The sequence below is a fragment of the Actinia tenebrosa genome, unplaced genomic scaffold, assembly GCF_029948245.1.
Source record: "Actinia tenebrosa isolate PJP-AT-01 unplaced genomic scaffold, QUT_ActTen_1.0 PGA_scaffold4__44_contigs__length_22323623, whole genome shotgun sequence".
NCBI classification, from domain to species: domain Eukaryota; kingdom Metazoa; phylum Cnidaria; class Anthozoa; order Actiniaria; family Actiniidae; genus Actinia; species Actinia tenebrosa.
Genome location: NW_028292581.1, coordinates 15,196,310 through 15,209,854, shown reverse-complemented (window position 1 = coordinate 15,209,854; position 13,545 = coordinate 15,196,310). Strand labels below are relative to the sequence as shown.

The 13,545-nt window shown below is 37.7% G+C and overlaps 1 protein-coding gene across 1 annotated transcript in view; it reads left to right on the top strand.

Moving 5' to 3' along the window:
- LOC116307141 (roundabout homolog 3) overlaps positions 1–12,589 on the top strand; it is an 88,902-nt gene extending 76,313 nt beyond the window's left edge. Inside the window, exons 8-9 of the mRNA XM_089037135.1 lie at positions 10,511–10,726; positions 11,965–12,589. Of these exons, the coding sequence (XP_088893261.1) occupies positions 10,511–10,726; positions 11,965–12,173 (425 nt within the window). The 3' untranslated portion in view covers positions 12,174–12,589. The remainder of the gene's footprint in view (positions 1–10,510; positions 10,727–11,964) is intronic.
- The last annotated feature ends 956 nt before the right edge of the window (positions 12,590–13,545 follow it).

Here is a 13,545-nt window from a genome sequence, read left to right as displayed (position 1 = left end):
TTTTGGTGGGCGCCAATCAAAGTGTTTCCCAAGCATTGTAGGAAAACACAAAGCTTTTAAGGGCACGTGCCTAAGGAATGTCATGGAAACGCATTGATTGACGTCCACCAAAACTTTTTTCACCTACTTCGTCACGATTGCAAATTGTACGCCGATTTCACGCCTGTGATCGAGAAGCGCTGTAATCCTGACGTGCGTTACGTTTATTCACAGTTTGATTTGTAATTTGTTACCCATTCACAAGGAGTATATAGCTGCAATTTTAAAAACGAATCTTGCCGTATTTTGTCTTTACATAGGAAAGAGTGCAATGTGGCAATCCACATATCCGTGAAATAGCACTAAACACATCTATTTCTTTTGTTTTCATTTGTTCCATTGGTGCTATTTTGTACTAACTAGTTAGTATTGTATCGCGGCCATATGGTTTGTACTCTCTTCGAATGTAAAGCCCCGTTTACACTAGCGATTTTTGCGGCGATTTTTGCTGCGATTTTTTTTGTTATTTTGTCCATAATAAATAATGGTAAAGAATTTACTTGTAAAGTTTTTTTCAGGATACCAAGATTTCCCTAGACGAATGTCTCTTTTGAAGGATGAGACAAAAGATTTCATATTTCCGAAAATTGTCACAAAAATCGCCAGTTTTAAACTCAAGTGAAATCACGAGCAAAACCGAAAGTTTTGAACGTTTTTGACCGGCTGCGTGTGATTACAGGCTTGACTTGTGATTGAATGGGATGTTTTGTGGAAAAGGCTACATCCCGGGCGTAGAGTTCATATCATGGGCCCCTGACAGCGCAAATTACATACAATGTTTGTATTTTATGGGGTCCTTCTCCGCCCGGGATGTATTCTTCTCCATATGTATATTGCCTTTACTTTTGAAACCCATTTGAAAGTCGTTTTTCTTCAATTTCAATCACTTCTACGTATCGGGGGGTAAAAATCATAAAGAGTAGATCCTGTCTGACCGTGAAAAACTCAATCTACAGACTAATCAAGTCCTGGCCTCACTTTCTGTTTGCTTCGACAAGCTCAAAAATTCTTTTCTCCACGCGCGATTTTCCATTTTGTCGCAGCGGATAGAAAGGGAGTCCGGTACTAGACTAGGCTCATACTTGCTGTGCCGTGTTCTCAAATGTGATCTTAAGGACAGGTAGCCTGGGATAACGGAGACCTTAAGATTCCATGAAAGCCCCGCAAAGAAAGGGGGATTAATCCTTAGAATTTTAGCGATACCATGCAGGTGAATGTCACAGCGCAGCTCAAAAGAGAGATCACATTGGATTATAGCATGCATGGTCTGGTTTTCTATTTAGAAAGCGCCAAGTTTTGACCGCCAAATGTCCAAAAGTAGTGCCCAGTCTCTTAGGGAAGAAGAAGGTGTGTTGATTGGATGTTGTATGGTGGCTTGAGCGGATACTTTTGATGCTCGAAAAACCATTTCCTTTTGCGACAAAAACAAAACAAATGACCCCTTTGACACCTATTTCACTTGCTCTTTTAGAATTTCTTAGTTTTTGCCTCAAAATCCAAAATTTTGGAAAATCAAAATCTGGATTAACCCCTTGGATCGGACTTTTTTAGGTGGAGTGTGGGAATGAGGAAAAATATTATTTCAGTATTTTAACTCAAAATCTTCCTGAAAAGTCTAACATTACTTATAAAATTACATCGACGCAGTTATTTTTAGAAATCGATAAATGATATGGCTTTTGTAAGAAGGAAACTTTAAAGGGTACTCAGTAAGAATCTGTGAATTTATTCCACTTATTTCTTTTCTTTCTCGAAACAGAAATCAAAATAGACGTTCTAAAACTCCTCACTTGCGGTCATGCGAGATACCAAGCTAAAACAAACAAAAAAAAGAGCGGCGTACATTTACCACAGATACGGTAAAGGGTAAAAGGAAAGTCTTTCAAAGGGATTGATCTTTTGCAAGGTATCCCCGTATCAATGCTATTCAAGTGGAAACAGAAAACGTGAGTTGTAATATTTATGTTTGTTCAAAAAATATGACAAAAAATGTGTGTGTTTATTATTGACTATTTAAAAGTATGGAGTACCTGTGGTACGACGAAGGCAAAAAGATAACACAGGGAGCCCAATCCCTTTTTCTACATTGTTCTGAATCAACTTGAAAACCAGATTGTGTTTTACGCCTTCTTTGGACTGGCCTCTTTACTCTTTTTCAAATCAAGTCATATGATAATTATTTTGCTTCAAGAAGTTCATATCCAGTGAAAGGACCCTTTAAAGCAACTGCTAAGCCATCATGATTCGTTCTTCCATTAAGTTTCTTTTTATCTTGATAAAGAACAATTAAGGGAAATATTTTAGAAACCTTAAACTCTTCTTTTTCATCATCGAAAAGTTATATATTTTGGTCAATCCAGAGCAAATAAATAAATAAATAAATAGTTTAAAAAAATTAATGGACATATATTGCTTAGCAGTTGAAAAGGAGCTTCAAAGGTCCTTTCACTGGATGTGAACTAGGCCGAGTGAGACCATGAGGGTGAGACTTTTTCACATCGATTGAAGGGACTCTTTACCGATCGGAAAACTGATATATTTTGGCAAGAGAATATGAAATAATATTCTCTTGATTTTTGTCAACTCGGCTGACTAAAGAAACAAATTTATGAATAAAAGAGATCAAACGAAAGTTACTGGACGAATATCGTTCAACAGTTGATTAGGAAGTTCAAAGGTCCTTTCACTGGATGTGAACTAAGCATGAGCCAATGATGGAGCAAATTTTTCACATCCATTAAAAAGACTTTTTTCAACCTTAAGGAGTTTTATATTTTTGGTCAACTCAAACAAAACATTTAATAAATAATTAATTAAAGATTTAAAAAAATAATGATCAAATATGTTCAAGGGTTGATAGGGATGTGAACTAAGCACGAGACCATGAGGATGAGACTTTTTCACATCCATTGAAAGGACTTTTTTCATAATTGAAAAGCTATATAATTTGGACAACTCAACTCAACTCAAAACGAAACAAATAAATAAATTTAGACTAGTTTACAAGTGTGGATTTAATTTCCAGCATATGTAGTTTTTAAGTTTTGACAGTTTCTCATTTTTAGAGAACTTCAAGTCATATACTCTCCTTTGCTTAATAGATAGAAAATTGTGCTTGATATATCAAGGAAATCCAGCAGTATCAAAAGCTTGTTTAATAAAATATGTATAATGTTTAGGTCACCCGTCCAAATACTAACCCTCCTCAGACGAGCTTGACTCATATGAAAATCACTGGTGTCAAATGCCATATATCATATTCCGGCGAGCTCACTTCCGGTACGAAGCTCATATGTTGAGCGAGAAAATACACGGATTTTTCGACTATTTTACGCTCTCTCGTGAATTTAAGTGAGTCTGTCTTTCATTTACCACTGGATTTAAGTAAAGCAGTATGTAAACCATTACTAGTAGTAATATTAAATGATTTGAGGCATTTTTCGGTACGTCAAATCTGTGTTTTCCGAGTACCGTTGAGAGTCGATTTTACAAGGCGTTACTCGATTCTCGACTATCTAGCTGCGAATAACTGGGTCTAGCTTCAATACCCGCCTTTGAATCATGATTTTACCGCCAAATCTGAAATCTTGAATAAATTATCTTTGTTTTGATATATTATAAGTCGACTTTTGTGAGATTTTTGGTACGTCAAATGGCTGCTAAACTACATCATCTGGTCTTTGTCCTTTTGATCTTCTATTGTCAAACTGTAGAAGCCATAGAAGACGATTTTAGGGAACAAAATGATCAATTTAAGGCAAATTCTCCTACCTTCACTTACGAAATTTCGAAGTAAGTTGGAATAATTAAGCTTTTTTTTATTTATTTAAGCGTTCAATAAACGTATTTTTATTCTTATTCTTATTTTTATTTTCAAATTAGTGAAGCCGAATTGTATAAAAAATAATTTTATTGTATTCATTTTATTGTAGCTATTTAATCTATGCCATCTCTAAGAAAAGGGATAGTACTGGCTGTGGAACTTCTGCTTTATCAGAGGTTGTGAGCAGGATTTTGACAGATTCTGGAGTCGAAGGGGTTTTAATTAACAATCGTATACTGAATGTATTTGGAAAAACGATTTCTGTTTTAAAGAGCAAAGCAAAGGCTGCAGCTAGGAAGGGTGGCTTCTCTCTCAGGAGATTAGAAAATAAATGGAGAGGGACTACTCATAAATTTACTGTGTACTACTCAGAAATTGACAAGTGTGCACTTGAACAACAGAACAGTAATCTTAGAGGCCAAAAAAGAGCATTAGAAGACACTGTTGTGGAAGAAGTGTCAAAAAGGCTGAAAGTAGAAGAAAAACTACAGGCTGCTCTTGAAAAATCGGAAAGCTCTTGTAACTTCTACAAAAAGAGATTAAAAAATTTAGTCAAAAAAGTTATAAAGAACCAGGAAAAAGCAACACCAAACAAAAGAGGGTCTTCAAAGAAAAAGAGTTTTCATGAGTTCACAAAAAGGCACCAATACAGGGTAAAGGGCCAGATGAAAGAGCAATGTAATGCAACCCTCTCCTTTCTTGGTCATCATGACTTCATTGCTACAAAAGTAGAGATCTTTAACAATGCAATGTTGTAACTTTAGCAAATGCCTTAATGAGAATTTTTATATGCATAGTTGGTTTTCAATGTATTGGTAAGTTACTTCCTGCCTGCTGAAACGATGCGAAAGGTCAACACAAGCTGAGACAAGAACGTCCTCCATGTACAAATTACACATATTAATATATCCGAGCAAACCATGACATGCTAATTACCAATACTGATCAATATGAGGGTTTTTATGCCACAATGATGACAACTCATGTAACTTTTGATGAGGAGATTATCTTTCACCGCTGTGACCCCTTCAAAAGTTTGCTGGGGCAAGGGAGAATTTTAGAAGTTTTGTGGTTTGGAGACACTATCACAATCTCATTCAAGCGAAGCAAATAAGCACTCTAACGTTCTTTCTAACGTCATTATGTGGCAAATTACTATATTTCCCCCCCTTCTTTTTCTTGCCCCCTTTTTTTTTTTTCTCTCGTTCAATTCTGGAAGACAAATCTGATCACCCCAAAAAAAAAAACGATAAAAAAACAAACAAGAAAAAACGAGTTAAAACACATATACAACCATCTTTCATCATGACTTTATTATTCAAACCCATATCATATTTGTAGACAAAATGTTTAAAGAGAGCAGGCATAATTTTAATCAATATTTTATTTTGTTCGCCGAGCTAGAGTGAAACATGGAGTTGATCGTCAAAGCCACCTGGAACTTTCTTATCGTTATTGTCGGTGTTTATCTTTACGTAGAAACAGGTACGTATGTGCAAAAAATTAGCTTTTTTACCCTTTTTAATTTCATTTTATATTTTATCATGACAAGTCAAGACAAAATGAAACTTTCATTCTAAGCCTGAGAGGATTTTGGATAAAATAGGACTATTAATGAATTGAAAAACTCGTAGAACTCCGCTGTGCTATAATCTTCACTAAAGTATTGTTGAATGGACTAAACTTATTTTAAAAGCTGTCATATTAGATTTCTCAATTTTATTTTGGTGTTACGGAACGGCGGATGTTGGATGAACATCATGGGATTTTTCCCTTTCAAGGCCTGTTTCTGATTTAGCAAAATTCTTTTTGATTTGTTTTTCCTTTTTTTCTTGGCATTTTTGGTCTTATTTTGCTAATGTTCTTCCATTCAATTCTGGAAGACAAATCTGTATGATGAAACAAACAAAAAAAAACAAAAAAAAACGAGAGAACGCGTTAAAACACCAGAGGGAAGTTAAGTCAGCCACCGTGCTATTTTTTGCCTGTTGTCACGCCTGTTTGGCAAGCAAGAGTAGCGTAGCGGTGAGAGCAGCGATCGCCTCAACAATACGCCCCGGGTTCGAGTCTCGCTGTGCTCGGTGTCGTATTTGATTCATGTTACTTGTTGGTTCTCTCTGTGCTTCGATGGCTTTCCAATTGTCATCTGTGGAATCCACTGTTGATAAATCCCATTATTTATTTATTTTATTTTATTCAAAATACCGCCTTTGATTATTTTTAGGCCAATCAGCACCAATATTCAAGCTGACTGATAAAAAAGTGTTGGAAGAAACTACTATCATCTTGCCATGTGAACCTGCAGGTTTCCCCAAGCCAAATATCACGTGGTTATTCAATGATGATCCAATCCCATGGGAACATTCAATAGATAACGATTATTTGATCCTAAACAATGTTAGACATGGAAGACATGATGGTCGATATACTTGTGTAGCTACCAGCAAGGCCGGTACAGTGTTCACTTCTGCATCACTTATCGTTCATGGTAAGAGAATATTTTTTATTGATATTATGTTTAACATTTATTTAAATCGATCGGTTGTGTCAATTCAGTCATTTCATTGTAAGTCTGAAAAAACTTATCTATTTATAGAAAAAATAAGGTGCAGACTTATCGTGTCTTAGTCATCATCAGCATTTATTGTTTTTGGTTATAGTTAAACCAGTGATCACCATCAAACCTACTGATCAAAGAAAGCGAGAAGGATCTGATGTCATCTTTCGAATCAAAACTACAGGGTTCCCATCACCAGCTATCAAGTGGCTATTCAACAATGGACCCATCCCATGGAATCATTCTATTGATAGCTTTGGGTCTTTAATCATAAAAGATGTTAGACGTGGAAAGCATGATGGCCGATATACTTTTGTGGCTACCAATGATGTTGGGTCTATTTCTACTTCTGCAACACTTTTTGTTTATGGTAAGAATGTAAGATTCGTAGTGATAATATGCTATTAAATTTATAACCCAAATTAGATGAAGATTACTTGTAATTCTGGTAACCCTATCTAAGTCATTATGCCATCATCATTCTCGTCCTCATCACCACCGCCATGACGAGCATCATTGTCATCACCACAACCACCACCACCATTACCACCGCAAACATCATCATCATTGTCAACATCACCACCATCATCGTCATCGTCATCATCATTAGATTTTACTTATATATCACAGAAACCTTAAGGCTTCCTGGGGCTCAAAATAACAAAACAATTTGCATCAGCAAGTATTTCTATCCTGTTTTGAGCCTCAGATTGTACAAGGGGTCTATAGCTTATTCCATAAAATGAAAGGATTATTAGAGGATTTCTTTGTTTATTCCAGTGAAAGTAACTGCACACGTACCAAGTAGAAAGTACGTATTTTCTCTAACAACCAAAAGAGCGAACCTTATTTGTTATGGTCGTGGATTTCCTCTACCAAATATTACATGGACCAAGGATGGGCTCCCTGTGTCACTGAATCAAACAGACAGGCTTATCAACGAAACTTTTATTGAAAGTAGACTAAACCTGGGACACCTGACAATTGACAAGGCAGGACGATACTTTTGTCACGTGGGTAATGATGTGCATCGTCAGGAACCGATACGCATTGCTATAGACGTCTTTCGTAAGTGACGTTATTATGTATCATATACAACAACAAAAATATGATACTACACTACACTACACTACACTACACTACACTACACTACACTACACTACACTACACTACACTACACTACACTACACTACACTACACTACACTACACTACACTGCACTGCACTGCACTGCACTGCACTGCACTGCACTGCACTGCACTACACTACACTACACTACACTACACTGCACTGCACTACACTGCACTGCACTACACTACACTACACTACACTACTACTGCACTGCACTTCACTACACTACACTACACTGCACTGCACTGCACTGCACTGCACTGCACTGCACTACACTACACTACACTACACTACACTACACTACACTACATTAGGCGGTACTACAAGTACACTACACTGCAATACACTACACTACACTACACTGCACTACACTACACTACACTGCACTGCACTACACTACACTACACTACACTACACTACACTACACTGCACTACATTACACTATACTACACTACACTACACTACACTACACTACACTACACTACACTACACTACACTGCACTACACTACTCTGCACTACACTACACTACATTAGGCGGTACTACAAGTAAACTACACTGCATTACACTACACTACACTGCACTACACTACACTACACTGCACTGCACTGCACTATATTACACTACACTACACTACACTACACTACACTACACTACACTACACTACATTACGCGGTACTACAAGTACACTACACTGCATTACACTACACTACACTACACTACACTACACTACACTACACTACTCTGCACTACACTACACTACACTACACTGCACTACACTACACTGCACTACACTACACTACACTGCACTACACTACACTATACTACACTACACTACACTACACTACACTACACTACACTACACTGCACTACACTACTCTGCACTACACTACACTACACTACACTACACTACACTACACTACACTACACTACACTACATTAGGCGTTACTACAAGTACACTACACTGCATTACACTACACTACACTACACTGCACTACACTACAATACACTGCACTACACTACACTGCACTACACTACACTACACTACACTACACTACACTACACTACACTACACTACATTAGGCGGTACTACAAGTACACTACACTGCATTACATTACACTACACTGCACTACACTACACTACTCTACACTACACTACACTACACTACACCACACTACACTACACTACATTAGGCGGTACTACAAGTAAACTACACTGCATTACACTACACTACTCTGCACTACACTACACTACACTACACTGCACTGCACTACACTACACTACACTACACTACGCTACACTACCCTACACTACTCTGCACTACACTACACTGCGCTACACTACACTACACTACACTTCACTACACTACTCTTCACTACACTACACTGCACTACACTACACTGCACTACACTGCACTACACTACACTACACTACACTGCACTACACTACACTACTCTGCACTACACTACACTACACTACACTACACTACACTGCACTGCACTGCACTACACTGCACTGCACTGCACTACACTACACTACACTACACTACACTGCACTGCACTACACTGCACTGCACTACACTACGCTACACTACACTACTACTGCACTGCACTTCACTACACTACACTACACTGCACTGCACTGCACTGCACTACACTACACTACACTACACTACATTAGGCGGTACTACAAGTAAACTACACTGCATTACACTACACTACACTGCACTACACTACACTACACTGCACTGCACTACACTACACTACACTACACTACACTACTCTACACTACACTACACTACATTAGGCGGTACTACAAGTACACTACACTGCATTACACTACACTACACTACACTACTCTGCACTACACTACACTACTCTGCACTACACAACACTACACTACACTACACTACACTACACTGCACTACACTATACTACAATGCACTACACTGCAATACACTACACTACACTACACTACACTTCACTACACTACTCTGCACTACACTACACTACACTACACTACACTACACTACACTACACTACATTAGGCGGTACTACAAGTACACTACACTGCATTACACTACACTGCACTACACTACAATACACTTCACTACACTACACTACACTACACTACACTACAAGTACACTACACTACACTACACTACACTACACTACACTACACTACACTACATTAGGCGGTACTACAAGTACACTACACTGCATTACACTACACTACAACTCACTACACTACACTACTCTGCACTACACTACACTACACTACACTTCACTACACTACACTACACTACACTACACTACTCTGCACTACACTACACTACACTACACTACACTACACTGCACTACACTACACTACACTACACTACACTACTACTCTGCACTACACTACACTACACTGCGCTACACTACACTACACTACACTGCACTACACTACTCTGCACTACACTACACTGCACTACACTACACTGCACTACACTGCACTACACTACACTACACTACACTGCACTACACTACTCTGCACTACACTACACTACACTACACTACACTACACTGCACTACACTACACTACACTACACTGCACTACACTACACTGCACTGCACTGCACTACACTACACTACACTACACTACACTGCACTACACTACACTACACTACACTGCACTACACTACACTACACTGCACTACACTACACTACACTACACTACACTGCACTACACTGCACTACACTACACTACACTACACTACACTACACTGCACTACACTACACTACACTACACTGCACTACACTACACTACCCTTCATGTAAACTGCACTACACTTCTTTAGTCAACACCACATTAATCACACAAGACTACATTGTACTGTACTGCACTGTACTGTACTACACCACACGATTTTATCTTTTTTTTATTGTTTTTCTTTATTTTCCATTTCATCGTATTGTTAGGAGGCTGTCCCAGTGCCTGGAAAACATATCGAGGTTCAAATTCCTGTTATCGTATTGTCAACACCCGTACGGCAAAATGGGACGTCGCACGTCGATCCTGCAAATCGATGGGTGGTTACTTGGTGAAGATCGATTCAGAGGAAGAGAACCGCTATGTGACTAAGTTGGCAAGTGAAGCAAGTTCAGCGGAAATTATGTGGATCGGACTGTCTAGAAGTAAGTATTTTACATTGTTCCATCTAAAAGGTGTTTCCTACTGCTACTGAAATTCCAGGAAAGGAAAGACGCAATATCTGACAAAAATTCATGTATTGTAGGTATAATTCCAAAAATTCGTAAATATTATCTGGAGTAGTAGGGTTATCCAGCAGAGCCGTGAGGGCGGCGCGCAAAGCATGAATGGACAAAATGATCGGCCTGAGCAGTTTTGGAAATCGAAAGTGGAACTAAACGAACATTGCGTTTTCTTCAATTTTTCCTTTCCTTATTTCTGCTTCTTGTAGGCACGTATATTATAGTTTAGTCAAAAGAAAACAAAAACCAAATACGCAAAGTCGGGTTTCAGTAGTAGCCTGGGAATGAAAGCCGGCGGCAAAACAGCCAAACGCGCTGTGATTGGCTGAAACACAATTCAACGCTCAACTGGATAAAGTTTTAAAGAACAGCAAAAATTAACAAAAAATTTAAGATTTAGTGTTTCTAGTAGGTACATGGGTGGGTATAGGTACATTTGTAATCAGGACGATGATTAGGTACAAAGGTACGTTAGGATGTACGAATGTGAAGTGTATAGGCAGTTAATAGGAAATTAGGGAACTGCGCCCAAAGAAATTTCTCCTAAGGTGTTTCTTTGAATATAAAAACATCTGTACATTTTTTTTTTTTCGTAATTGTCGACTTTCACATCCCCATAATGCCTTGCGTTTTTGGGAGGTAACCAATCAAAAAACTGTCCCAAATTGAAAAGTTTCTTACGTGAATTTATACTATGCCTGCTTTTATCTGTACAATACTGATTATCAGTTTATTCCAAGCTATTTTTGCGTGTACAGATCATGAAGAGTTTTGGTCTTACAGAAAATGTATTGGCTTACGAAAAAATGTTTAAGATTTACCTTAAACGTCTTCAAGCTTCTATCTTTTTCTGCTTTTTACTTCTTCATTTTATCTTTGGATACCAAACAAGGTATTGTCAACATTGTCTGATCAGCCTTCAGCAAAATAAGTGGGTCTTAACCCTCTGGTTACCCCCCAAAGACGCAAAGGATTATAGGGATGTGAAAGTCGAGAATATGGTGATTTTCACTCATGGATAATAGAATACCAAAAGGAGCTCTAAAAATGGCTACTGAAACAATGAGATGTTTTGTTTATTTGTTTAATTAGCAAAGGGTTCCTTGATGTCAATGTTAGTAAAATCATTTAATCGTAAAACACTTTTAATTTCTTTACAGTCAGCGAAGATGATTTCCGGTGGACGGATGCCACAAGTTTGTCAGGCCGATACTCAAAATGGAATAAAGGAGAACCAAATAATGCTAAAGGCAACGAGGACTGTGTTCATCTTTATGTTCGTGACAGCCATGCACCTTATTGGAACGATCACATCTGCAATTATCCGGAAGGGAAACCCTTTTATACCTGCGAAATGGAACGTATCTAATAATAACTGTAGCCATACAACTCTCACACGATGCTAATGGTTTTCTTCTTCTTCTTTTTTTTTTTTGGTTTCTTTGATTCTAAGATATAGAAGTTAAAATGGTTTCTGATTGGCTAATGCCGGAAATGTTCTTGAATTTTAAAAAAATGTCTTCAAAAGTAGGCAAAAGCTCGATCTTTATTACGTATAATTATTCAATGAAGTCTTGCATTTGAGGCAATAGTTCAGGCAGAAACCTGACGTTTTTCATTGGGCCCAACTATACATAATCAAAAGTTAGCAGGGAATTAGCTTTAATCTATAGCCGCCACCATAGACGCCATCATAGTTTTTATATTGTAATAAAGGTTAGTTACGTCATTGTTGTTGACATTTTGTAGCAGCGAATATCAATAAAAAAATAAAGTTAAACTTAATTAGTGTTTATGGATATATTTCTTTTTGACTTTTTGTTTTGGGCAGGGTTCTCTTTAAACTACTTCTACTAAATGTGACATCCCTGTATAAATGTTGTTAAAAGAAATAAATAGATAAAGGAAAATGCTCAAGAAGTAAACAAATGGACAAGAATGTTAGAGTGCAAACAATTAATCCGTGAAACACTAATTACTAAATAGTACAAAATAGTGATAATTAAACAATAGAAAACAATGGAATTTGCAGGAAATTGTGCTATATATTTAGTATTACTAAAGTTTCACGGTTATATTGTTTGCACTCTATAATAACATCAACAATAAATTATGGGAATATCAAAAAAGGTGCCATTGTTCTTTCCTTTGGCAAGAGGTATTTTTTCACCGGATTCCTCCATGTTTTCCCCTAGCGAAAATCAACATGTAAAGTTTAGGAATACTGAACGTAGTACATGGTAATGTTAGAAAGTGAAAGAGGGCCAAAACCGGAAATCAGTATTCATCGGCTGAACGTCTCTTCTCTTATTACCTATAAAAAGATAATGGAAAAAAGAGAGGTTATGATGGGTTTAGTCCCGTGTGGATCACAAGGAAAAGGGTGCAACTTTTAAATACGGGGGGGGGGCGGGGGAACAGAGCCATACGCGCGTAGGGGCAGTTGGGGGTCTTGGCTAATTTCGTTCCCAGACCCCTTATTTCCTACTGCGCATGCTCGACGGAATAAATTAGAATAAAATAAAACTTTGCGAGCATGCGCAGTAAGAAATAAAGGCTCTGGGTACGAGTTTGGGTCTGGGCTGTCAAAGCAGTTGTAGAAAACGGTTGGTTAAAACTGAGCTAGAAACAGTCCATGGTTACGTTTGTGGAGCCCTACAATGTTCTACTAAGAGCAAGTTACTGTCGATACCGTTAACCAAAGTAAAATAAATTTTACAGATAGAGTGCACGCACTAAAA